At 44.9% G+C, this 27,225-nt stretch overlaps 1 protein-coding gene across 5 annotated transcripts in view; it reads right to left on the bottom strand.

Moving 5' to 3' along the window:
• Positions 1–4,104: 4,104 nt before the first annotated feature.
• Positions 4,105–27,225, bottom strand: part of LOC139406732 (BTB domain containing 8) — a 50,043-nt gene continuing 26,922 nt past the window's right edge. For 3 of the 5 annotated variants that reach the window (XM_071149703.1, XM_071149704.1, XM_071149708.1), the window contains 12 exons: positions 25,487–25,583; positions 24,337–24,425; positions 20,440–20,542; positions 18,406–18,588; positions 17,496–17,666; positions 16,464–16,593; positions 15,119–15,180; positions 13,412–14,042; positions 12,026–12,113; positions 11,526–11,662; positions 9,404–11,425; positions 4,105–5,442 (listed from right to left, as the gene is read on the bottom strand). In XM_071149703.1, the coding sequence (XP_071005804.1) occupies positions 4,898–5,442; positions 9,404–11,425; positions 11,526–11,662; positions 12,026–12,113; positions 13,412–14,042; positions 15,119–15,180; positions 16,464–16,593; positions 17,496–17,666; positions 18,406–18,588; positions 20,440–20,542; positions 24,337–24,425; positions 25,487–25,583 (4,258 nt within the window). In that variant the 3' untranslated portion in view covers positions 4,105–4,897. The remainder of the gene's footprint in view (positions 5,443–9,403; positions 11,426–11,525; positions 11,663–12,025; positions 12,114–13,411; positions 14,043–15,118; positions 15,181–16,463; positions 16,594–17,495; positions 17,667–18,405; positions 18,589–20,439; positions 20,543–24,336; positions 24,426–25,486; positions 25,584–27,225) is intronic. The other 2 variants (XM_071149705.1, XM_071149707.1) reach the window with 1 other exon arrangement.

Below are 27,225 nucleotides of genomic sequence, written 5' to 3'. Positions count from 1 at the left end.
AGCTTTGCAGCTCCTTCAGGGTTGTCTTTGGTCTCTTTATTGCCTCTCTGATTAATGCCCTCCTTGCCTGGTCTGTGAGTTTTGGTGGGAGGCCCTCTCTTGGCAGGTTTGTTGTGGTGCCATATTCTTTACATTTTTTAATAATGGATTTAATGGTGCTCCGTGGGATGTTCAAAGTTTCTGATATTTTTTTATAACCCACACTGATCTGTACTTCTCCACAACTTTGTCCCTGACCTGCTTGGAGAGCTCCTTGGTCTTCATGGTGCCGCTTGCTTGGTGGTGCTCCTTTCTTAGTGGTGTTGCAGACTCTGGGGCCTTTCAGAACAGGTGTATATATACTGAGATCATGTGACAGATCATGTGACATTTAGACTGCACACAGGTGGACTTTATTTAACTAATTATGTGACTCTTGAAGGTAATTGGTTGCACCAGATCTTATTTAGGGGCTTCACAGCAAAGGGGGATGAATACATATTGCACACACCACTTTTCCATTTTAATATATATGTATTTTTTTGAAACAAGTTATTTTTTCATTTCACTTCACCAATTTGGACTACTTTGTGTATGCCCATTACATGAAATCCAAATAAAAATCAATTTAAATTTAGGTTGTAATGCAAACACAATAGGAAAAACGCCAAGGGGAATGAATACTTTGCAAGGCACTGTACATCTGTATAATGATCATGCTGTTTAATCAGCTTCTTGATATGCCACACCTGTCAGGTGGATGAATTATCTTGGCACAAATTTGTGCACAAAATTTGAGAAATAAGCTTTTTGTGCATATGGAGCATTTCTAGGATATTTTATTTCAGCCCATGAAACATGGGACCAACACTTTACATATTGCATTGATATTTTTGTTCAGTGTAATATAGTAGATATTCTTTGTCCTCTCTCCCTTAGGGTAATGGAGTGTCTCAATCTGTTTTACGATACTTGCTTATGCGAGACAAGGACTGGTCTTTTTTACAGATTCATATCATTCAAAAGATGAAACTTTGCTACAACAGTCAGTTTAAAAAAAATATATATAATATGTGTATTATTTTCCAATGAAAAATACATTTAAAAAGACAGCGATACAAACATTGACATTCATTGTACTGTTGAATGGGGTGGCAAATTTAGAGGACAAAACGAAACATAACTCACACACACACAAAATAAAACTAAATCCTATTAGGTGGTACATGTATAAGAAGACAGAATATAGTCATTACAAGCAGTGTAGTTAAGCCAAAAAGAAACATTGAGAGGAGTGCAGCACAGAATAGCAGCAGATCATCAACCCAGTTATGAAGTGGGACTAGACCATTTATCCAGTATTGGCTGCCATATTTGATAAAACATTGGATATCTATCGGAGGTATTGTATCAAATCTTTTCCATATCTATTACATTCCCTAAATCCCGTAACCACATTTCAAAAGTAGGTACAGTCTCCAGTTTCCAAAATTGCAATATGAGCCTTTTGGCTAATAGAGTACAAAGAGAGACAGCCTTCCCGTCCTGGTTATTCCCATCAACCGTATCAAACAGAGCGATCAATGGGTCTGGGGCTATTACTCTGGGGCTATAACTCTATCAAAGGCTTTAGATAAGTAATCAAAAATGGGAGCCCGGTAAGCATGTAACTTAGGACATGTCCAAAATAAGTGGGTCAACGTCCCCTCGTCCTGCTTGCAACTCTCACACAGTGGTGAGGTGTCCGGGAATATTTTATGCAGTTTCACTTTTGAGTGTATCATCTTAAACAGTACAAGCATTCACTGAACTGTGGTTTATATTCCTGAGATCTTCTTCCCAGTCCTCATCTGAGATTTCTGAACCAAGTTCTTGTTCCCAAGCCCTTTTAATCGTGTCTGTGGATACCTCTATGTGAGCCTGTAGCACACCAGTCTAGAGACCGACCCTTTTGAATGGGGTTTGACACCGGGGGCACACTGTCTGCTCTCCAGGACACCTACAGCACCCGTTGTCACAGGAAGGCCAAAAAGATAATCAAGGACATCAACCACCCGAGCCACGGCCTATTCACCCTGCTATCATCCAGAAGGCGAGGTCAGTACAGTTGCAAGCTGGAACTGAGAGACTGAAAAACAGCTTCTATCTCAAGGCCATCATACTGTTAAATAGCCATCACTAGCACCCGGCTACTCATCCCTGCACCTAGAGGCTGCTGCCCTATATACTGTACAGAGACATGGAATCACTGGCCATGTTACAAAAGGAACACTAGTCACTTTAATAATGTTTACATAATGCTTTACTCATCTCATATGAATATGCTGTATTTTATTCTACTGTATTTTAGTCAATGCCACTCCGACATTGTTTGTCCTAATATTTATATATTTCTTAATTCCATTCTTTTACTTTTATATGTGTGTATTGTTGGGAATTGTTAGATACTACTGCACTGTTGGAGCTAGGAACACAAGCCTTTCACTACACCCGCGATAGCATTTGCTAAAATATGTGTATGTGACCAATACAATTTGATTTGATGCTCGAGGCACATTAGTCCAAAAATTAGAAGGTATCAGACATGACCCCAGAGATGCAGTATCATTATTTGAATTGGCTTTGATAGTAATAATGATTCATTTCGACTTAACAGGTACTGCAGTGTGCTCTGGTGACCTGATGGAGAGTCTTGCGGTCAGTATTGAAGAGACAGAGGAAAAAGTGAAAACTGGGACTGCTGTCTAACAGAAACGGCCCAGTCATTCATTTATTGTTGCTTTATTTTAATTGTAATGTTTTTTATTCTTATTCGAGCTATTTAATAAATACACAATCAACACAAAATGCTCCCTTGTCAAAAAATCCTATAGGATTACCGATTATTCCAATAGAATCCTATAGGATTCTCGCAGTTCTGTAGGATTTTGTGTCACCTGTGTCAGAATCATATTGGACCACTTTTTTCCTATTGGGAATCAAAAGTAATCCTATTGGACCCTATATGACTCTCGCAATCCTATAGGATTGTGTATCACCTTTATCAGAACCCTATTGAACTACTTTTTTCCCTTTTTGAAAGCAACAGTAATCAGATTGGATCCTATACGTTTTTGATAAATATTGTAGGATTGTTTGACCCCAATCAGAATCCTATTATTCCTTTTTTCTTAACGGAACCCATTAAATTATAGTTGGTTGAAATGAGTTCCAGTACAATATAACAACATTGCTAGGAAACAACACTTTTATTTTAATTTCTGTTTTATTCACCTGTAATAAAAACGACAGCCCTTTAAGAGTGACTGAAGGCGTCACAGCTAGCTCAGAGGGGCGCTGTTTCGCTTGGTCGGAGGGCTTTATCTGACATTGACGCCTCTTTCTGCCCGTGCGCGTTTTGGTCAAATTAATGATCATTATTTCAATATTTCATTTGGACGGGCAAGGAGGTAAAGCAGGGCAGCCTGAACTTGAAGCAACAACATTAGTAACAGCGGACACTTTCTCGTGAGCTACGTTTTGCATATAGGATATAGTTTACCATTTAGGAAGACGATTTGGAGGCAGAGACAAATAGATGGGTGGGCTAAACAATATTTGTTGAAAATGAAAGGCGCAACGCTTACTCACGATAGGAGCCGAAGCGCACGTTGCGCCTTTTCCTTTATTATGAACTTTTTTGATTGCACCTCGACTCACGTTCGTTGAGCGCCCTCCACTTCTTCCCATTATCAATATTTATTTACAGACACGAGTGTGTGAATTTGACAATATTTCTATTTTACTAAGCATTCCAAACGTAACAAGTACTTTTGGGTATAAGGGAAAAGTTGTCAAAAACATATAGTAGAGTACAGATACCCCAAAATACAACTTAAGTAAAAAATATTTAAAGTATTACTTAAGTACTTTACACCAATGCCAAAAGGTGATTCTATTTAGTGCATTAGATACAGTAACAAATGCTCAAATATTCATTTTGAAGTGTATCCCTCATTTTAACCGGACATGTGCAATAAAAATCGATATCATTTCACAAATGATCTCTTAATTTTCTAAAATAAATCGAGTATTGTATTTGAATCAACTGTCACTAAACTAAAAACAATCAATGAAACCATTGTATTTAGAAGCACACATTTTTATTTTCATATACAACAATTAATGTAAAGCCAACATGTTCTCTAGTTTCTGTGAAACTCCACTGTCTGACCATCATAAAGACTAAAGAGCATGAGAAAGAAAGCTTTTTTTATTTTCTTCTAAATGTTGCAAACACCAAGTAAACATACAAAAAAATGTCTGCATGCACAACAGCTCATGTGTCTAAACTCTCAGTCCATTAAGTATTAAGGATATAAAGGAAGGTGATGGACTGAATGCAAACAAACAAGCGCAGCTTGAGAGTCCAAAACAACCTCAAGAGTCCCATGAAAAGCAGCATAAAAAGCAGTAAATAAATAGAGGAATCAAACATAATGAAATCAAGGTAGAAAACGGAAGAATTGTTGTACCGTAGTTGTCAAGAGAGACAGAAGACATGTTGTAAAAGTCCAGACAAAGTGTAACAGCTCCCTGATAGACAGTAGCAGTGTAGCAGTGTCAGTCTCCTAAATGCAGTCAGAAGTGTTGTATAGTTCAACGGTATTCAACCGGGGTACTGCAGCGGTCAGCCCAAAAAAATCTAACTTATGATTGGGGGGGGGTCGCCGGTTTGCCTGGGAGGGGGTCCCTGGGCAAGAAAAGGTTGGTACAGTATAGTTGATAAATGTACCAGACACCTGGTACAGTATAGTTGATAAATCCAGAGAGAGGTTAAGAGGCTAGTGTCTCTTTAATCCTTAAAGCCATCAATCAGTCAGTGATGTGTTTCTAGCTCCATGATGATCCATTCACTTCTAATTATTTTTGGTCTTTGTCAGTGATGTGTTTCTAGCTCCACAATGGTCCACTCCCCCTGTGGCGATGCAGCGTCTTCAGGAGAGAAGCTGGTCACAGTTATGCTAGTTGTGGAGTCCTCCAGGGGTGATATGAGCTCCGCCCAGCGTTTAAACGTCTCCTTCTCGTGGGGCAGGAAGATCTGCTGGGCGTCAAGGCAGTCCCGGGAGAGGGACAGGGTCTGCTTGATCAGATACTGGGCTAGGTTCAGGTCCTCAGGGACTGGATTTATGATGCCCAGACTGGACTCCTGGTCTGAGAGGAGTTGCTTCAGCATGCTCCAGTCACGCTCTGCAAACTTACTGCTCTCCTCATTGTAACCTTCATCATTCTCCTCCTCCTCCTCCTGCCCCACTGTGCTCCTCCTGCTCCTGTCCTTGATGTTGTCCGAGGAGCTGAGGTGCTCAAAGGCTTCTCCCACGTCCAGTTCGTAGATGGGAGAGAGGGCTTTGGACGGGCGGCGGTCTTGTGTACAGGTCGGGGTTGTTGTTTGATCCAATCTGTCACAATGTCCCTCATTGTCCCCTAAAAACAATTGACAATACTGCACAATGACTTAACGATTCAGCTTTCCATAAGTCCATAGTCATTACACAGGCATTCTTCTGGTCACTTCTTTCCAATATCATCCCAACATCAACATGACTAAAGTTTCCCCCTTAATGCAACTGTGTCCTCTTAACCATTTAATAATCAATGATTGGATCAGGCAATGGCCTGTATTCTACTAGGAGATGGGGGGGGGGGGGGGGGGGGGGCTCGTTTCACCATTGCATTGGTACTTGCGTTACAGACCAATGGATTATGATATGATATTGTTGATATACTGTACATTTATATCAGGTGTATAAATCACGAGTAATCACTGACCTGGACTGTGGGTGACAGGGAGGATGCACAGCTGCCTTAAAAGGTGAAGCACAGAGGGATGTAGTTGTCTGGATGCGTCTCTTTTATCCAGCAGTAATTAACACAGTAAGCCATGCATTGCATTGCCAGCGCTGGTTAGTTAGCCTAACTCTGCATAACTCCGTTTGCTCAGGCACCAGTGATATGTTTGAGGAAGTAAACCGTGCAGGTCTCTAACTATTGAGCAAACCTTATGTATTGTACAGATATGATTATTATACTGTAACAACAATCTAAATGCAGGCAGAAATGATTTAATTTGTAGCACAAAAGGAAGTATGCACATCACTCGTTTTCTCTGACATTTCCCATTTGTTTTTATATACAGTTTCTTTCTATCATAAACACTGCTTCAATATCACTAAATAAGAGGTCTATACAGTCACGGGCAAAAGTTTTGAGAATTACACAAATATTCATTTTCACAAAGTCTGCTGCCTCAGTTTGTATGATGGCAATTTGCATATACTCCAGAATGTTATGAAGAGTGATCAGATGAATTGCAATTAATTGCAAAGTCCTTCTTTGCCATGCAAATGTACTGAATCCCCAAAAAACATTTCCACTGCATTTCGGCCCTGCCACAAAAGGACCAGCTGACATCATGTCAGTGATTCTCTCGTTAACACAGGTGTGAGTGTTGACGAGGACAGGGCTGGAGATCACTCTGTCATGCTGATTGAGTTCGAATAACAGACTGGAAGCTTCAAAAGGAGGGTGGTGCTTGGAATCATTGTTCTTCCTCAGTCAACCATGGTTACCTGCAAGGAAACACGTGCCGTCATCATTGCTTTGGACAAAAAGAGCTTCACAGGCAAGGATATTGCTGCCAGTAAGATTGCACCTAAATCAACCATTTATCAGATCATAAAAAACTTCAAGAAGAACGGTTAAATTGTTGTGAAGAAGGCTTCAGGGCTAACAAAAAAGTCCAGCAAGCACCAGGACCGTCTCCTAAAGTTGATTCAGCTGCGGGATCGGGGCACCACCAGTACAGAGTTTGCTCAGGAATGGCAGCAGGCAGGTGTGAGTGCATCTGCAAGCACAGTGAGGTGAAGACTTTTGGAGGATGGCCTGGTATCAAGAAGGGCAGCAAAGAAGCCACCTCTCTCCAGGAAAAACATCAGGGACAGTGATATTCTGCAAAAGGTACAGGGATTGGACTGCTGAGGACTGGGGGAAAGTCATGTTCTCTGATGAATCCCCTTTCCGATTGTTTGGGGCATCTGGAAAAAAGCTTGTCCGGAGAAGACAAAGTGAGCGCTACCATTAGTCCTGTGTCATGCCAACAGTTAAGCATCCTGAGACCATTCATGCGTGGGGTTGCTTCTCAGCCAAGGGGGTGGGCTCACTCACAATTTTGCCTAAGAACACAGTCATGAATAAAGAATGGTACCAACACATCCTCCGAGAGCAACTTCTCCCAACCATCCAGGAACAGTTTGGTGACGAACAATGCATTTTCCAGCATGATGGAGCACCTTGCAATAAGGCAAAAGTGATAACTAAGTGTCTCGGGGAACAAAACATCTATATTTTGGATCCATGGCCAGGAAACTCCCCAGACCTTAATCCTATTGCGAACTTGTGGTCAATCCTCAAGAGGCGGGTGGACAAACAAAACCCCACACATTCTGACAAACTCCAAGCATTGATTATGCAAGAATGGGCTGCCATCATGTGGCCCAGAAGTGAATTGACAGCATGCCAGAGCAGATTGCAGAGGTCTTGAAAAAGTAGGGTCAACATTGCAAATATTGACTCTTTGCATCAACTTCATGTACATGTCAATAAAAGCCTTATAAAATAAACTTATGAAATGCTTGTAATAATACTTCAGTATTCCATAGTAACATCTGACAAAAATATCTAAAGACACTGAAGCAGCAGACTTTGTGAAAATTAATATTTGTGTCATTCTCAAAACTTTTGGCCATGACGGTACTGGCAAAATATCATAAAAATGTCCACTTATCGCTGTTGACAGCAGAAACAAGATTGACATGTTTTATTCTAGGATACCCCTACCTAGTATGCATCCAAAATGTCACCATATCCCCTATATAGTGCACAAAGTAGTGCACTATATAGGGAATAGGGTTCCATTTAAGATGTAAACCCCTAACTAAGTAATAGCATAAGGATTTTCTGTATAACATGAGTGAAAAAAGAGAGACATATCAGAACTATGGAAGATAAAGATTGTTCTAGACACACTACACACAGAAGGCTACCAGGCAGCACCACACAAAGGCTATTGAACCAAACCAGTACTACAGAATAAAACTAGTAAAAAAAAAATACAAACACAATAATATTGGGTGAAATAAATAAAAAGACAGACAAGAAATGGCTTGTATTACTGGCATGCAGATGTCTTTACTAGATAAGCAGACTGAGGAACAGACACAGGCTAGGAGGATCTGACAAATTACAACAAAAACAAGCCGATCCTGGGTAGGTAAGGCTCCCTGTAGGTAGGTAACACGTAGATTGACATAAGACTAAACCTTTCTCAAAAGCAATCTGGTCATCGTGACAGCTTAGTACTGTGGTCCATAGTACAACACAGATATTTAGGGATTTACCTTCTAAATCAAATGGCCATATTATTATGTGATTTGATTTGGTAGTAAAAATCATAGCTTGGCTGCATGTCTTTTGCATAAAACACAAATTATAAAGACATCAATCCCAATAAATAATATCATCAGCTATTATCTTATTGGCTTGACAAAGACCAGAAGCTGCTGGAGTTCATGGCATTCAATAAAAGAAACAACGAAAAATCATTGAATAGGCCTATTTGCATTTTTATGTACATCAAAGTGCATCGGTACAACTAGGCCACACCTTGTCACAAGGCAGGTGGTTTATAACCAACACATGGCATAGTACTTGACACTAAATTATTACGTTTTGGTCCCAAAATGGCGCTCTATTCCCTACATAGTGCACTAATTTTGACCAGAGCCCCATGGGCCCTGGTCAAAACTAGTGCACTATAAAGGGAATAGGGTGCCATTTGGGGACTAAAACGTAATAATTTAGTGTCAGTTTTCGCATTGACATTAACATAGCCCCCCCCCCCCCTTTCATATGTAATCTGAGTAGTCAGGGTCAGAATGCCTCTGAAAAAGTTGAATCATTAGGCTGATTATAGCTAAACTACTCCTGCATGTTTTTTGATTGACCAATCTCCATGTTTTAAATTGGTGTTGCAAATTCAAATCAATGGATTGGTACACAAACAGATGTTTTGTGTAATGATAGCAAGGTTTTAGCTATATGGGCATATACAAAAATTATCCCCTCATTGAATTTGAACTAGTTATATAATCTGCATAATATCCTTTTTGAGAGGAATGGGATAGCTAAGTGTACGTTTCATGATGCAAATGAGTAGTCCGAGCATTATATCATATGAGACAGAGGAGATTGTATCTTGCAAAGGGTGAACTAACTAACTATGCCTTGACTGATGGAGTTTGGCTGGGTGGGGAAGGAAAATGGGTGAGGGGTTTGGTTTTAGGGTTTAAATTAGGAGGGGTCCTAAATGTAGATTAGTATACATTACCTGCTGGGGACTGTGGGATAGCTGCATGTGCAGGAGACTCCCCTGTCTGCTGAGGGTAATTTAAGTCTAGATGTAAGTCTGCTCTCTTGCTCTCTGCAGGTACAGATGCTTGGTTAGGCTTGGTTGAGGGGTTCCTGCGTGGTGTCCCTCCGTTGCTGTACTGTTCAGCAGGCCGGAGGTCCAGGTGGCAGGGTCTCTCCCGCTCCTGGGAAGGCAGGTCACTGAGGTCAGGATCCAGGGGAGGGCAACCAGGGCTGGGCTCTACTCCCTCCACCTTGGTGGGGTTATGGTCATCTACCAGAGGATCCTGGATCTCAGTGAGGAAAACAATGGGTTTGGTGTTGGACTCCTGCTCTGTACCTTGTTCCTGCTGAGGTGTGCTTTTGGGAAGGTCAGACGCCAGGTGCTCCCCAGAGTGAGACACGGAGTTGGGGGCCGACTGAGGGGCTGGAGGAGGGTCACTCTCGAAGACTTCGCAGGGTGTGAGGGGGTCGTCAGGCTGTTGCTGGGGTGGAGTCTGCGCCCCGCCCTCCTCTGATCCCAGCTCCTCACACTCGTCCACAGAGATCAGAACAGAGCGGCGGAAGTTAGAGGCTGACTGGTAGTCCTGCTGCTCATTGTCCTGGTCAGGGTCAGCTCCATCCTCGAAGGCCAAGTTGATAATGCCCTGGAACTGAGGGGATGGGTCAACGGGAGGCAGAGGGGCATGATGACAAGGAAGAACCTCCACCTCTGACTTCTCGTCCTCATCCTCCTCTTCCTCAGACTCCTCCGACTCATCGGAGGAGAAGAGCTGGCTGTCGGGGACCTGCTTCACTGTAACATTGGCCTCCACTTTCTCTACCTCCTCCTCAACAGGGACCTCCTCTCTGTCCCTGCTCAGCCAGGAGCGTGGCCGTCGCCTCACCCCTTCCTCCTCACTGGTGGTCTCAACCTCGCGCCCCTTCAGCCTCACCTCGACCCGCAGCCCACCGTCCAGCATCTTCAGCTCCTCGGGCGTACTCGTGTCACTACTACTGCGGCCCAGGAAGTCATGGCAACGCATGGTTCCGCCTCCCTTGGTTCCACCGCGGTCGTTGGAGCAGCAGTCGTCCACGTCGTCCTGCGAGCCTCCGGCATCGTAGTCCTCAGAGCGGGGCTTGATGTCGTCTGAGGAGGTGGTGGCGCTGCCGGACTCTGACTCAGGGCTGACCTGGTGGTGCAGGCCACTCCACGAGTCCTCTAGAGGGTTATCTGTGCTGCTCAGGCTGCCTGGGTTCGGGGTGTCCAGGGGAAGATCTGTGGTTGAGCCAGGAGTGTGTTTACATATGTGTGTTCCCTCTGTGTGCTTAGCAGGCTCTCCGTTTACAAGAGCATTCCCTTGAGAGATGTGGTTGGTTGCTGGTGGCTGACTGGACAGAGCCCTGATTCCTCCTGTGCTGTTAGGTTTACCTGGTTGTTTGGCAGACTTCTGGGGACTCTGCTTAGGACTGGTGCTCAGGGGTAACGAGAGGGAGTCCTCTCCTCCACCGAGGCCCTGGGGGCCTGATGGTAGTATACTGTTATGTGTCGGGCTCTGCTCTGTTGATCCTGCTGCTGGCTCGAAGGCCGCCTCCCTGGGATTTGAATGGGAGGAGACCCTCTCTGCTTCAGCACCAGTGTCATTAGCCTGTTGAGTCTCCACAGAGGTTTTACCATTATATCCCTCTTTCTCTTTAGCTGCAGGCTTTTTAGAAGAAACGACAGAGGAGGAAGAGTTTTTAACTGGCCCTGCTGACTTTGGGGAGGCTTTCTCTGTAGGAGATTCAGAGGTACTTTTCTGCTTAGGTCCAGATTTGGCCATTGCTTGCGGAGGCTGTTTGGAAGGAGCAGAGCTAGAGTTGGATTTTGTTGGTTTAGAAGCAGATTTGGCTGCGGTAGCTGGCGTGGGTTTTGTGGTCTTCCTGGCTGCTTTGTCTGCTGAGGCTTTAGAACCATCCTTATCCTCCTCTTTCCTGGGAGACGCATGCTTTCTGGCACTCAGGGAGGACCCAGGTCTAGAGACTTCATGAGAGGAGAAACAAGAAAAAGGGAAGACTATTTCAATCATTTGGCCCACAGTGAGATGATGTTAGGATTTGTATTGGCACAAACACGCACGCACCATGGTTCTCAGCGGAGCCTGTTGGTGTGCTCCTTCCCTTCGTGTCTGCTCTGGCTCCTGTTCCTCTAGTTGTTGCTCTTCCTATAGAGGGAGGCTTGGCTTTATTGGCCTCTCTAGCACTGGGCTTATTGGTTGGGCTGAGGGAGATTAAAAAGACAATCAAATCAAAAGCATACACAGCCCCAGAGAGCAGAAAATTAAGCCTGACACTCACAGAAATGAAAGCTATTTTTAATTGTAAAAATATATATATTGTAATTTAGGAAAATAACAAAAATCAATACATTATGGGCTTGATACCATTAAGGTACAAAAGCTCATAAACCTCATAAGGCCTTAGCATAAACAAGCACTGTGTTGTTTCATTCATCTCCATCTCTGTATGGACTAGCAACTACCAATATATAACAGTGGAGGGCAGCAGAGCTTTTTCTACCATTTCTCAGGGATGGTCTTCTATCTAAGTAGGAGGTTCTGATTGTGGGTGCAATGCTGCTTACCTGTTGGTCTTTGCAGTGTCTGTTTTCTGGGGGGGTTTCGTCAGTGGAGATTTGGTCAGAAGTTTAGCCTGTGTTTTTGACTTAAGACCTAAAACACAGGATTGTTATAGTGTGCTTTAACCTTGCACCAAAACACTGATATGTATTGTTGGAAAATGAAAACCCCTCATTCTAAGTGAGCAGTTAAGAGGAGGAATAGGATTCGTTTAGCTATACAGCTTAGTGGGGAAGAAGAGTGAAACAATAAACAGACATTGTTTTGGAGGGGAAAAATGCACATTCATCTAAAGAAATTCTCAAACAAAGTACATTACATTTTAGGGAGAGCTAACAGGGATGTCAATATCTGACAAACAATTAGTGTTTTTTTTATTCATATTCAGCAAGCTAAAGGCTAGGAGCTGATAATAGTACTGTACTCCAGAGCCAAAATAATGCACAATCAGGGCCAATAAAACTGATAGAGCTGGAGTAGAGTAGGTGAATAGGGATGACTGGTTTGGTTAGAGAGAGAGAGGGAGGGGGAGGGAGAGCATATGGCACTCCGACTCTCTCTTCTTCTCTTTTGTATGAAAAAGAGAGACAGGCCGGCTGAGGCCCAGTTCCCCAGACAGACAGAGGGTGTTGCTATCAGTCTACACACCACACAACTCCCCTCCTTCTCCAAACTAGCATACACCGTCACCACGGGAGCTTGGACCAGACTGGGTGTGGAGAAATAAATTGGTCTCACCCCTGTGTGTGAGCTATGTTGGTTTTGACCTTCAGCTCTGCGGCTTTTTGGGGTGTCTGTTGCCAGGCTGTGCTACCCATAGGGATATTTATTTCTGTGGTTCTACATTCAACTGATTAATATGCATGAAAAAAAGGAGTGCTTCTTGATTCATATTAATGCACACCATTACTGTATATAATGTGTTTCTACTTCAATGTATTATCTTCCTTCTCTCTAGAACACCTCAGGGTTAAAGCATAACTCATGTAAATCAGTCTGCTACTTATTTCCACAAAACCTGCTGCCAACTATTTCTGCGCCAAGCTAATTTTTCAGATACTCTAACTTCCTACCATAAAATAGAATTATTGTCATCATAAGAAAAAAGAATGAGTGAATTAACCCAGCTGGCAAAACTGGTTCGGATGACTTTATTACAGCGTCATTATCACAACGTCATTAAAACGTAATTACAAAATCATCATGACGTCTTTTCAACCATTTTTCCCCATCTGGGAGGCAAGTAAATAACATTGGATGTTAAAACCTGGAAATTACAGTTATCCAGCTGGCAAAACAAGTTGAACGTCATTACAACGTCATTATGATGTATTTTCAACTAGTTTTGCCCACTGGGGAGCAAGTTAATAACGTTGAATGTTAGACCAGACCTGGGATGGCGTTGCTGTTGCGTGGGCTTCCGGAGCTGTTGTCAGGGGAGGCACTGCCTGATGTGGAGGGGGTGGTGGTGGCGGGGTGGGCTGTGCTGCTGTCTGCCCCCTGAAAAGAGTCACCCTTCCCTGCTGTACTCTTCTGCAGCTTCCCTGGCCTAGCCTGAGCTGTGGAGGTGGTACCTGGAGGAGAGGTCTTGGGCCTGGCTCCAGGGTTAGGCCTCCTGTCCTGGTCCTTAGCCCCTTTACCTCCAGTCGGGGAACCCCTGGCACCGTTAGCAGTGGCTACCTCCTTCCTAGCCCCCCCTGGGCCAGCTGTACCGTTGAGCACTGTGGCGGAGGTTGTAGTCTTGGCTTTAGCCGTGGTGCTTCGGTGGTCGCCTGGCTGCTTGGTCTTGCCGTTCTTTGCCCTGGATGGGTCACTGTCTCCAGGATTGGTAGCGTTAGTCCCTCTCTCTGTGGTGGCTGGGAGGACTGGCGTGCCCAGCCCGTCTGACTTCATGGTGGGTGATGATGCAGCCGTAGTGCAACTTCCTGTTCCTGTGTTCCTGACGACCCGATTGGCCCTGTGGACAGGAGGGCTCTCACACGGAGCTGCAGGACCTGAGGCGCATCTTACACCCCTTGGCTGCTAAAAATAGACGAGAGAGGTTTGAATGGAAAGGTTCCAATCACACAACATCATTTAAAATAATGGCATAGTGGTCTACGGACTCGATTTAACAGCTAAATACCGAGAAGGAAGTCCGACCTAAACTGGAATTAACACGCTATCTAGAAACTGATTAGCCAGATTTTGTAGATACTGGCTAAGAATATTTTACTTGTAATGATCGTGATACGTTGTTATTTAACCTACATTAGTTGAATCAATGGACTGAATGACTAAGTTGATCGCGATAAGAACTTCCGCTAAATTACTCAAATGAAATGGAATTGAATAGAATTGAATAATACTGTTGAGGATGCCTGCAAGCTACTGAGCTGTACTGTATACTCAGGCTTGTAAAACAAAAGCAGCCCCGGCCCTCATCACATCCTTCCAGGTGCTCGCTGCCTTGTGTCACATCAGTCTGATAAGACACAAGGTCTGTGTATTTATCACTGAGGGGCTGAAAAGGTAATTGCTTTCTGTGTCAATTACGAAATGACAGCCGTCAGCAGCCCTGTGTCGGGGTCAGCAGAGCGACAGAAGTATAGCATCCCAAATGGCACCCTGTTTCCTATATAGTGCACTAATTTGGACCAAAGCCCTATGAGCCCTGGTCAAAAGTAGTGCACCACAATATCTGTCAAGTTGATGTTGGCGGGGCCCCTCTCAGCCACTCACGTCACACACACACACACACACGTGTCGCCTCCAGTGTGTGTGTGTGTGTGTGTGGCTGGCTCTAGGTTTTCCACCATTCACATCTCTGTGATGTGTGAAGTGATTACAGGCTTTCAAAAACCAAAAGCCACCCTCCTAGATCATAATCACGCCATTACATCCACATTTGTGTCATTTAGCATCTAGATGCTCTTATCCAGAGTATAATTTGTGCATTCAACTAAAGTAGGTATCACAACCACATATCATAATCATTACACAGGTTTCTCGGTGTTATAGATGGGTTCATATCACCCGACTAAGTGATTTAACGACGAAAAAGAGGAATAAAACAATTGCTTTTAAATTAGACTAAATCAGCTATTATCATACATTACCTGTGAGCTGGTAAAAACAGGCTTTTTCCCAAGTCTTCTACTGTCTCCTTTATCAAGAGCAGCTATAGGAGAGAACACAATTAAAGCAAGGTTTAAAAGATGTTTAAATTACCATTACATTCAAATATACCAACGTTCCTGAAATATCAAATCCAAGACATGTCCATTGAGGATACTGCAATGTGGCTATTCCACCTCAGGCTTCCTGATTTTCATTTCAATGAGATACAGTGGGTGAAACAATGCGTACAATCCTGATGTGGTGAGATTTTCATTTAATCAATGGAACATCAGTCAACTGTGTCTGCCGAGCAAGAAGAGACTTCACAGCTTATCTTACCATATCCCCATGGGAATGCTCCAAATCAAGACCAAACTGCTGCACTGGAATGTAGTCAAGTGTGTGTGTGTGTGTGTGTGTGTGTGTGTCTGGTGGTTGTGTATGATGTGACATGTGTGACTAGATTACTGTATGCAACTACCAGTATGCATATTCATTCTATGTGCCTTGCCGTGTGTATGCATGTGTAAACTAGGGTCTCTATGTGAGAGACAGAGAGGGAGATTCCATCAGTATGAAATGTCAGTGGAATTCTAAAACCAAGTTCAATAAATCATTCACGCAAGGCATTTCAATGAATCGCAAAGCTAAACAGTCAAAACGAAGCAGTACTTCATTCGTTTCTCAGAGAATGCATGTAATTATGTGTGAAAACCACAAAGAGAGAGAAATTCAAGCATCCACCCCCGCCCCTTTTTTTACAACACAGAACATGCAGAGTATGCTGCAGTTACCATGTTAGCCTGGATTACGATTGGCTGAAAATGGGGTGAGAGAGACCGAGGCGGCACCCTCCTCGCCCAAACAATAGATGAACCTTCAGGTTGTGGCTGTGTGTGCTCTGTTCTGTTCTGCAGATGTGCTGAAAGCAGCCATTAATTGTGTGATGTTACCCAGAGGCAGCGGCAACAACATATGCCTCGGGGGGCTTTGGTTCCTTCCTCTCTAACGATACAGAGACAGACCCTGTGTTCCATCACTGAAGCCTGGTTCCAGGTCTGTTTGTGCTGTCCCTTACCATCTCCTATGGTCATTGTCACTATAGCCTGGTCCCAGATCTGTTTTGTGCTGTCGCTTGTCATCTCCTATGGAGATCTAGGACCAGGCTACCATCACTATGTGGTTGGGTTGAATAGAACAAACAAACACACCCTGCATAATATCCCATCTGAGTCGAGAGGAAGAGAGCTCTGGCTCTCCTCTGCAGTGAGGGACAGATCAGATCATCTCCCAGCTACAGCTAAAGCCCCATAGATTAAAGATGGCCGTTTTCCCTTGTCTTACCTGCCAGTATCCGCTCTCTGTGCTTGGAGGGCAGGGTCTCCCATCCCCGCGTGTGGCGGACGGCGTAGAATGACTGGAGCAAGAAGGTCCACAACCTAGCGCGCAGCGCAACAATCTCTCGCCTGAACGGCTGGTTTAGAGAGGAAAGGAGAGAGGGGAGGGAGGAGGAGGAGGAAGAGAGAGAGGGGGAAAGAGAGAGAGCGCGAGCGAGCGAATCAGCAGCTGCTTAAAGTACCCATCACCATGGTAACCATCACCCCCCCTTTCTCTCTCCCTCCCTCTTGCAGAATCCACTTGAGCTCCTTTGAGCTAAATGGATGATGTCATCAGCTGAGGCTGCTGCTGTGCTCCTGCCTCCTCTTCCTCCACATCGCCTCAATGTTTATAAGAAACAGAGCTTCCTCCCTCACACAAACCCTCCCTCCATTCAGTCCTCTCGCTCTCCCACCCTCACACACATACACATCCTCCCTCGCTCACTACCGTCTAACACGCCCACCCTCTTTCCATTCCTCTCACTCGCTCTGGCTCTCACGCCCTCTGACTACTGGCCACAACACAGAGGCAGATTAGAGAAGGCCACTCCCATGTCTCTACATGCTTTCCCTCCCTCTTTCCAACTCTAATCCACCCTGCCATATTCTGCGTAAGGACATGTGACTTAACCCAGCCAGCCTAACCCTGGCTGCAGCTCAAACCCAGCCAGGCCTCTACGCCCCTGGGAGTAATTACACAAGAATCATGGAGCTCTGGAACTGTGAATCTCTACCTTTCACCCAACGTGTGTGTGTGTGTGTGTGTGTGTGTGTGTGTGTGTGTGTGTGTGTGAAAGAGGGAAGAGGGAGGCAGAGAGCATAGCAGGGAATGTTTTAATGTTCACCCTTCACAGCTCTTTCTGTGTCATTTCACCATTATCCTTTGAAATGGAAGAAAACCCTCGTCATGCTTAGTCAACAAATAATAAAAAAGGCAAAATCGGAATAACTAGATTTTTGTTTGGGGGACTGTGAGTGAGTGAATGTGAGTATTCACCTCCTCCCTCTGAACCCTCTCCTCCAGGGGTGTCTCTCCTTCAATGTCTTCCTCCCCAGCCAGGTGATCCACAGCGGTGAACAGGTCACAACAGTTATCCACCGTGACCCTGTCCCGTATGGCTGAGCACAGCTTCTTCAACAGGGCCGGTTCCCGCGTCGACTCCTCTCTCTAAAACACACACACGTTATTTTATTCATTAGCACACCTTAAAAGTAGAGGATTTAAATATAACTAAATGTATGTGAAAGGGAGGTGGAGAAACCCCAAGCTGAATGAAGTTGAGAAACCCCACACCAGACCCTGAGAAACCCCTTGCTTACAACCAAACAGTTATTTCACTGTAGTACAGAACAATTGCTACACTGTAGTACACTGACCACTACACAGCTCAAACACATTAGGATGGATTATAATTACATCTCAGACTCCCATGCTAATACATGAACTGAATCAGACCAATTTCAGAGAGGCTGATGAGGATAATCCTTCAGGAAACCCGTTGTCACCACCGCTGTATAGCTCTGTGTCTGTGATAACAGGGTGGAATGATTGGGATTGGAATGCGTATTTCTATCAGGGCAGAGTCAGACACAGTGAGTTGGCACATTGAGGACAGACACCCACAGAATGAAATAGACCATTTACATGATGTATGCAGACACCAATGATACGAGTGCAAACCTCTTGGACTGTGACTCTGCATCTAGAACTGCCTCAGCGTCCAGCGGGATGTTTACTATGATGTTTTTGTGCATAGCATTAGCCTCATTTAATAAGTAACAATGAACCATCTACAACTGATCAAATGAATCAGTTTATAATTGGCTGTGAGTCTCTGTGTATGTTGTGTGTAGGTGTGTGTATCCGCCACATGTCCTGTGTCTGTCATGAGTGCGTCTTCCCTTACCCGTCGTAGGCTGTGGAAGGCCTGCGTGTGTGAGACCTGGGCCAGGTTTGTGACAATGACAGACAGACACTGGTCCTGCAGCTCTGTAGCCAGCAACACTGTCTGTTTAGCCCACTTGACCTCCGGGAGACTGCCCAGCAACTGCTCACTGCCACACAGCAGAGTCACCGTGTTCTGTACAGTCTGGATAGAACAGGATTATTAACGGTTATGTCTTATTTGAGAGACTTTTGTATTTCTCTCCTTCACATCACAACACACCCAGCAGGAGCCCAGCGCTCTGTACAGTCTGGATGGAAAAATAAAACATTACATCTCTGGGGAACTATTTTTATCAGAGCTCTTACGAGCTCTTTCGCTCTACCTCACAACACCTCCCCCCCCCCCCCCCCCCCCCCTCACCAAGGCAGAGGTGGATACCTGTGCAGAGGTTAGAGTGCATGTCCCAACAGCACGTCTTCAATGTGACAGGGAGGAATCCAGTGGCACGGGGGACACCCAGGACGACAGGCACCCTTTCACAGTTGCAGGAGGCTACCGGAGCTCCAGTTTTCCGGGGGAGCGCCTGTCGTGCGCCGCCAGCACGTTGTTTTTCTCTCAGGGTGAACTCCCCTAGCCTTCGCCTTCCCAGACTTACCCACAGGCAGCGGGACAATGGTTGGCCGATGCCAGGGCGTGCCCACATAACGTGGGCCTGCACACCGCACCCCTGCCGAGTTTGCCTGGGACTGCAGAGACACCCAGTTACTGTGTTGTCACGAGGAAGGCCTGGTAGAAGTTTTGGTGAAGGAGAGGCTGTGTAGTGGCAAGAGGAGGCTTACGCACAGAGCTGCTTCCCGGTTTACCACAAGGACTAGCCAGCGGCAGCAAGCTGTAAGCAGGTGGGAAGTAGGCATGCACATTCCCTCTTACAACCACACACACAGTCCAGTGAACAATATTTCTAGTCAAATCAAATTGTATTAGTCACACACGCCGAATACGAATGCTTACTTACGAGCCCCTAACCAACAATGTAGTTTAAAAAAAATACGGATAAGAAACCTTTATAAAAGTAACAAGTAATTAAAGAGCAGCAGTAAAATAACAATAGTGAGACTATATACAGGGGGGTACCGGTACAGAGTCAATGTGTGGGGGCACCGGTTAGTTGAGGTAATAGGTAATATGTACATGTAGGTAGAGTTATTAAAGTGACTATGCATAGACGATAACAACAGAGAGTAGCAGCGGTTTTAAAGAGTGTGTGTGTGTGGTGGTGGTGGTGGTGGTGGGGGGGGGGGGGGGGGGCAAATAGTCTGGGCAGCCATTTGTTACAGCTCTTATGATCTCTTATTTTAGAGACCTTTCTCATACTCAGTACTTCTCTTTCTCACAACACATACAACCACATACACACATACAAAGTGTTTCACCAACTATCTCATAATTGATCATTCACAGTCTGTGGAACAAGTTATTACGGCTCTTATGTGACCTGTTATCGTAGAGCCATTTCTCAACACATACAACATAGTTTGTGAAACACTGTGCATCTCATCATTCATAATTCATTATATCATGGATGACAAAACACACGTTTACAGTCTTTAACAGTTGTTAAGACATTTACACCTTTGATCAACTCTACTGTGTCCCACCACAGTTGTTCCTTCCGACCCTGCACTTGGCTATCGATGCAGGGGGAAACCCAAATTATGCAACACATTTTGGCAGCAGGCAGGCCCTCCTCAGCAGCAGCAGTAGAAGTAGTAGTAGGCTGAGCTCCAGAGTGGTGTACCCAGGGGAGGCGAGGGAAAGACACGGGCTGTGTCCCAATTCTCTACCCTTTTGTGCACTTGCACACTCCCTGTCATGGACTCCCTCCAGCCAAAACTAGACCAATCCAATGCTTTTAAATCTGGATTACCCTGCTACATCTGTCTGTATCCATACTAGACTCCTGAACACGCCTGCCATGAAGGACTTTGGAAATTGAGGTGAGGAAGTTGGGGTGTGTGTGTGTGTAGACTTGTGAGTGTGTGTATAACCCACCATGGCTCCAGTCACAGCATTTAGACAGGCTCTCTGGACCTCACAAGGCAACAGAGCAAAGTGTCTCTCTGACCAGCTCTTCACATAGTGTTCAGCCACCCACCTGTAACACACAGTACAAACGAGTGTTCGAGAGCCTGTCACTTCAGTACATATTCTGACATATTGCTTGTTAAACACCTTTGAATTGTGTTTTTATAGAAACGGGTATGAACGAAGGGGAGAAAACACTGAGTTGGGTGGAGCGGTGATTTGATGCCACACAGGCAAGGGGGGTCGTACATGTGCTGTAAGCAGCAGCCCTAAGCACAAGACCAAGCCTAGGTACACGCTAAACCACTGATATACAGTAACTATCCACAGAGTATCCAGCAAGGCTCAGCGTGACTGTGCACGGTGTGTGATGATGTTCAGTGTGCGACTGTGTGCTGAAGGTCTGGGTGAGTGGGGATTAATGAGATTGTTGGACTCAGTGAGAGAGCATGTGATTTGCATCAGTAAAACGGGTCAGGTCCGTGAACCAAACCACTTATACAGCCTGACATCACACAGAGAGAGCTGCCAAACTCTATATAAGACACAGGCAGGAGTCCCAAACGGCACGTTATTCCCTATAGTGCACTACTTTTGACCAGAGCCCATAGTGCACTATATAGCGAATCGAATGCCATTTGGGACTCATTCATTAACCTCACTGGTCCTGGTGCTAGGAAGGAACAGCAGCCAGAAGTGTCCAAAAACATGGCACAGCTCCCAATTACATATCAATATCCTGCTGCCCCAAATTTCCCAGGCAATGTGTGGCCACGTTCCAAATGGTACCCTATTCCCTTTATCGTGCACTTCATAGTACTGCACTATAAGGAATAGGTTGCCATTTGAAACACATCCTAGGAATATAAAACAACTTTTAGTTAAGGCAGCGGCACTGAGAGAAGTGATGAGATCCAGTGTCGTTGCGAAACTGAATGATGTGCCATCTCAGTTGTTCAGTCCCATTTTCTCAGTCCCAGCCTCAGGCCCTCAGGGTTGTGGCCAGAGATGGTTGGCTAGCTCCAGAGGCCTGAGGGTTGTGAATAGCAGCACCCCAGGGCTATAAGCTCAGTTCAGCTCGCATTACTATCATACACACAAGGGACGTGACAAATGTAAATAGAATCTTAATGTTTAAACTGACATTTATTAATAGTTTAAACGTTGAAGAAATCAATAAAAATAAAATGACGTGAATTCCCAATCCAGATATGGTTCTGCATATGACCACTAGGAGGCAATGCAGTTCAATCTACCACAGTCCTGGCTACGTACCTACTAGCCACAAAGTCATAAAGCCTGCCTATTTCTACAATTTCTATACTTAAAATGTGATTTTAACCCTAACAATAACCTTAACTACACTGCTATATGTTTTTCTTTTTTTGTTGTTGAATTTTTACCCCTTTTTCTCCCCAATTTCGTGGTATCCAATTGTTGTAGTAGCTACTATCTTGTCTCATCGCTACAACTCCCGTACGGGCTCGGGAGAGACGAAGGTTGAAAGTCATGCGTCCTCCAATACACAACCCAACCAGCCGTACTGCTTCTTAACACAGCGCGCATCCAACCCGGAAGCCAACCGCACCAATGCGTCGGAGGAAACACCATGCACCTGGCAACCCTGGCACTGCGCCCGGCCCGCCACAGGAGTCGCTGGTGTGCGATGAGACAAGGACATCCCTACCGACCAAGCCCTCCCTAACCCGGACGACGCTAGGCCAATTGTGCGTCGCCCCACGGACCTCGCGGTCGCGGCCGGTTACGACAGAGCCTGGGCGCGAACCCAGGGACTCTGATGGCACAGCTGGCGCTGCAGTACAGCGCCCTTAACCACTGCGCCACCCGGGAGGCCTCATGTTTGTTTTCATTTATTTTTACATAGCCAATCTTGACTTTGTGGCTGTGGTAACAAGAGAAAACCCTAACAGACGGCGCTCACCTTACTGCTGTCCCCCACCCACTCAGCAACAATGGTATTAATGCTGTTTTAGGTTCTCTGTTTTGTGCTTCTCCTTCATGTTCTCAATTGTCAGTACGTACTTCATGTCCGACTTCTTGTCAATGTGATGGCTCGTAGCAGTGATGCTTGCGCTTTGTACTTGCAGAGCAATCATTTCTCCATCCGGCCGTCACTTTTTTTTTTAGATGGGATTTTGTAGTCTGGTTCTAGATATGCCATCAGGGCATTGAAGCCAACATTCTATACCTTTGACAATGGCTGCATGACAACTGCAACCATTTCTGTAGTCAGAGCTGTGATTTTCTCACTCTGTCCCTTATCACACTGCTGCCAGCAATGGTTTGGATCTCACAGAGCCGCTCTTTTAGCATTGGACCTGTATTGCCACTGTAGCTCAATTCCACCTCGCAAAATTTGAATTTCATTACCTTCTCAAAGTATTGCCATACAGGACTTAGCTGCTGTCGCCTCCAAGTCGCCCTCTGACATTTTTCCAACTTAACAACGATGTCGTGCAGAGCGCTTTATACCGTGACGAGATCCTGAGGCCCATTGTCATGCTATTCTTCCGTCACCATCATCTCATGTTTCAGCATGATCATGCACAGCCCCATGTCGCAAGGATCTGTATACAATTCCTGGAAGCTGAAAATGTCCCAGTTCTTCCATGGCCTGCATATTCACCAGACATGACACCCATTGAGCATGTTTGGGATGCTCTGGATCAACGTGTACGACAGCGTTTTCCAGTTCCTGCCAATACACAGCAACTTCACACAGCCGTTGAAGAGGAGTGGAACAACATTCCACAGGCCGCAATCAACATCCCGATTAACTCTATGCGAAGGTGATGTGTCATGCTGCATGAGGCAAATGGTGGTCACACCAGATACGGACTGGTTTTCTGATCCAAGCCCTTACCCTTTTTTTAAAAGTATCTGTGACCAACAAATGCATATCTGTATTCCCTGTCACGTGAAATCTATAGATAAGGGCCTAATACATTTATTTAAATGGACTGATTTCCTTCTATCAACTGTAACTAAATAAAACCGTTGAAAAAGTTTGCATGTTGCATTTCTATTTTTATGCAGCTTTTACATTTTACTGGACATCTCCTCCTACTTACAGCATTGTTACATTAGGTATTTAAAAAATAAAAAAAATACCTTTGCCTTTTGGATGATGATTGGGACCTATTAATGGTAGTTTTGTGATAACTGCACTGTGATATCAAAACATTTAATAGAAAAGTGTGAGTTTCGGTTTAGTTTTATTTGCAATGTTAACGATCCCAAATTCATTTAAAACGTCACACCCCTAACACACACAACTCATCAAAAGCTTTCCCCTCAGCGGAGCAGAAGGCAGGCAGCACGGCTCAGCCCACGCACCACGTTTGAGTTGTTTTATGTCTGTATCTTACTGCCAGATGGAATCCACACACAGATGGTGATGTCAGAGTTAGCCCTGAATGACCAGACTTAAACACTATCAAGGCCATAATTATTCATACCACTGCCTGAGGGGTGACTGTTTCTGGCATTAGTGCAATTTAAGTTAAGTTTTCAGAGACTTTTGGACAGCTATTACATAGATTGTGACCCACATAACATGGTGACCTTATGTTGACCCTGTTCCTCCATCTATTGTGCTCTGGATTATGCAGATTAAGCCAAACCCTTCTTATACAACTACAGATGTTGAAGGTGATAAACAGGCTTGGGGTCCATTTCTATTCATTTTCCAATCAATTTACTTCCTGAAGTGACTGAATTGCAATGGAATTGACCCCAACCTCGTCGATAAAAATCTGTCAAACTGACAGCACCTAACTAAAATATAATGTGCCATAGAAATACACTCTAAAATGCTCCATACACACATACACACACACTCACCTCATACACAAGCTGTGGAGGCTCTGGAGTCCAAGGGTGTGGGTGAGGGAGAGGCACTCGAGGATGGTTTTCTGAACCCCATCTATAGGCTGCAGTAAGAATAAAAGGGAAAACGAACATGTCTAAGTGACGGGACTTTTAATGATAGGCCGTATTTTCAATTGGACATGGATTATAAAGGTACTTGCAAGTGAAGGATCTCAAATAAAAGCCTTAATAAACTAAAGGTACAAAAACACATCTACACTGTTTGCAGTTGACACACAGATGAGTAACGTCGTACACTGGTCACAGGAATATTGTTTTGTAATAGGAGTGAAAATAGATCAAAAAGAGAGTTCTCTCTGTGCCTGCTGCGGGGTAAAGTGAAGCTGCCTGTCGCAGTGGGCAGAACGGAACACCCCATATGAACTGTATCTGGGCACATGATGAGGTAAGAGTAATGAAACAGAGGCTGTTCAGAGAACCGGAACACAGCGGGACATTGTTTTAAGGGTGCAGGAATGCCTGTGAGATACAAAACAGTACCAAAACAGCTAAATGTGTTCATACGCATGGCTTTCCTCCTGACGCAGACTGGTATGAGACTACAGCGAGCTCTCTGGAGATGTAGCACTGATCTAGGCTGGTCCCAGATCTGTTCTAGCTGTATAGGCAACTCCTGTGAAGTGTGGCAAGAGAGCACAAACAGATCTGGGACCAAGCTAGGGCAGATCAGAGAAGCACTGCAATGGTAGGAAGAGCTAAAACACTCCACAAGAGAGCCATGTAAAAATAGAAAGAAAAAAAATGTTATTGTGTATGTGTGCGTGTGTAGCGGCAGGTAGCCAAGCAGTTAGAGAGTTGGGCCAGTAACTGAAAAGTTGCTGGTTCGAATACCCAAGCGGTCAAGGTGAAAAATCTGTAGGTGTGTCTTAGTGCCTTGACCAAGGCACTTAACCCTAATTTGCTCCAGGGGTGTCGTATTACTATGGCTGACCCTGTAAAACAACACCTATCGTGTGTATATGACAATAACATTTGATTTTGTGTGTGTGTGTTTGCGTGCATCACACAATACTGCATTAAGACATTAAGACAAAAACAAGTCGGCTTAATTGGCCTGCCAAACAGACATGTCAGACGTTTTCCCTCACATTCAGAAACCTACCTTGGGGAAGAAGCGGCAGTAGTCTCTGGTCAGCACCATCTCCACCACGTCCTTCAGTCCCTCCAGACCCAACATGTCTGCTGCCAACACGACCTGACTGGGAGAGAGGCGAGAAGGCTGGTTGAGGTGGTGTTATGGTTCTGACTGGGAGAGAAGGATGGGTGAGGTTGTGGTTCTGACTGGGAGAGAGGACTGGGTGAGGTTCAAATCAAATCAAATCAAATGTATTTATATAGCCCTTCGTACATCAGCTGATATCTCAAAGTGCTGTACAGAAACCCAGCCTAAAACCCCAAACAGCAAGCAATGCAGGTGTAGAAGCACGGTGGCTAGGAAAAACTCCAAAGGTTGGGTTGTGGTTCTGATGGAGACAGGGGCGAGGTGGTGTTGCGCTTCTGCTTGGGAGAGAGGGCTGGGTGAGGTTGGGTTGTGGTTCTGACTGGGAGAGAGGGCTGGTTGAGGCTGGGTTGTGGTTCTGACTGGGAGAGAGGGCTGGTTGAGGTTGGGTTGTGGTTCTGACTGGGAGAGAGGTCTGGGTGAGGTTGGTTGTGGTTCTGACTGGAAGAAAGGGCTGGGTGAGGTTGGGTTGTGGTTCTGACTTGAAGAGAGGGCTAGGTGAGGTTGGATTGTGGTTCTGACTGGAAGAGAGGGCTGGGTGAGGTTGGGTTGTGGTTCTGACAGAGAGAGGGCTGGGTGAGGTTGGGTTGTGGTTCTGACTGGGAGAGAGGGCTGGGTGAGGTTGGGTTGTGGTTCTGACTGGAAGAGAGGGCTGGGTGAGGTTGGGTTGTGGTTCTGACTGGAAGAGAGGTGCTGGGTGAGGTTGGGTTGTGGTTCTGACTGGAAGAGAGGGCTGGGTGAGGTTGGGTTGTGGTTCTAACTGGAAGAGAGGGCTGGGTGAGGTTGGGTTGTGGTTCTGACTGGGACAGATATGTATACACCAACCTCAACCACTCCAGTAAACCTGCATATTGAGTTATTAGTCACACATTGAGACAGCTTACTTAGAGTATGTTCCTTGTGTAACTTGCTCTTTATTATCTATAAATATGACTTTATTATAGCTAATAATAAGGTTAAGGATTTGCCAGTACTACAACAAATATTTTAATTAAGCCTAATATGGCTAATAAGACAAAAAAGGCCTTATAAGCTACTTATAGACATACTTATAAACTACAAATCAGAGTCTAAAATGTTTACCTTAAAATAAAGCGTTAACTTTGATTCTATTTTCTATTAAGTATATTATGATAAACAATATTACTGCATTGTTGGGAAAGAGCTCAAGTAAGAAATTCACTGCACTGTTTTACACCTGTTGTATCCTGTGCACGTGGAGATAAAACTTTGAAACTTGTTGTGGTTCTAACTGGAAGAGAGGGACAGGTGAGGTGGTGTTGTGGTTCTAACGGAGAGAGTGACAGGTGAGGTGGTGTTGTGGTTCTAACTGGGAGAGAGTGACAGGTGAGGTGGTGTTGTGGTTCTAACTGGGAGAGAGTGGCAGGTGAGGTGGTGTTGTGGTTCTAACTGGGAGAGAGTGACAGGTGAGGTGGTGTTGTGGTTCTAACTGGGAGAGAGTGACAGGTGAGGTGGTGTTGTGGTTCTAACTGGGAGAGAGGGACAGGTGAGGTGGTGTTGTGGTTCTACAGTGCCTTGCGAAAGTATTCGGCCCCCTTGAACTTTGCGACCTTTTGCCACATTTCAGGCTTCAAACATAAAGATATAAAACTGTATTTTTT

Source organism: Oncorhynchus clarkii, chromosome 4 (assembly GCF_045791955.1).
Source record: "Oncorhynchus clarkii lewisi isolate Uvic-CL-2024 chromosome 4, UVic_Ocla_1.0, whole genome shotgun sequence".
Classification (NCBI taxonomy): domain Eukaryota; kingdom Metazoa; phylum Chordata; class Actinopteri; order Salmoniformes; family Salmonidae; genus Oncorhynchus; species Oncorhynchus clarkii.
The sequence above is the reverse complement of the archived record's forward strand: the minus strand, read 5'-3'. Positions and strand labels throughout refer to the sequence as shown.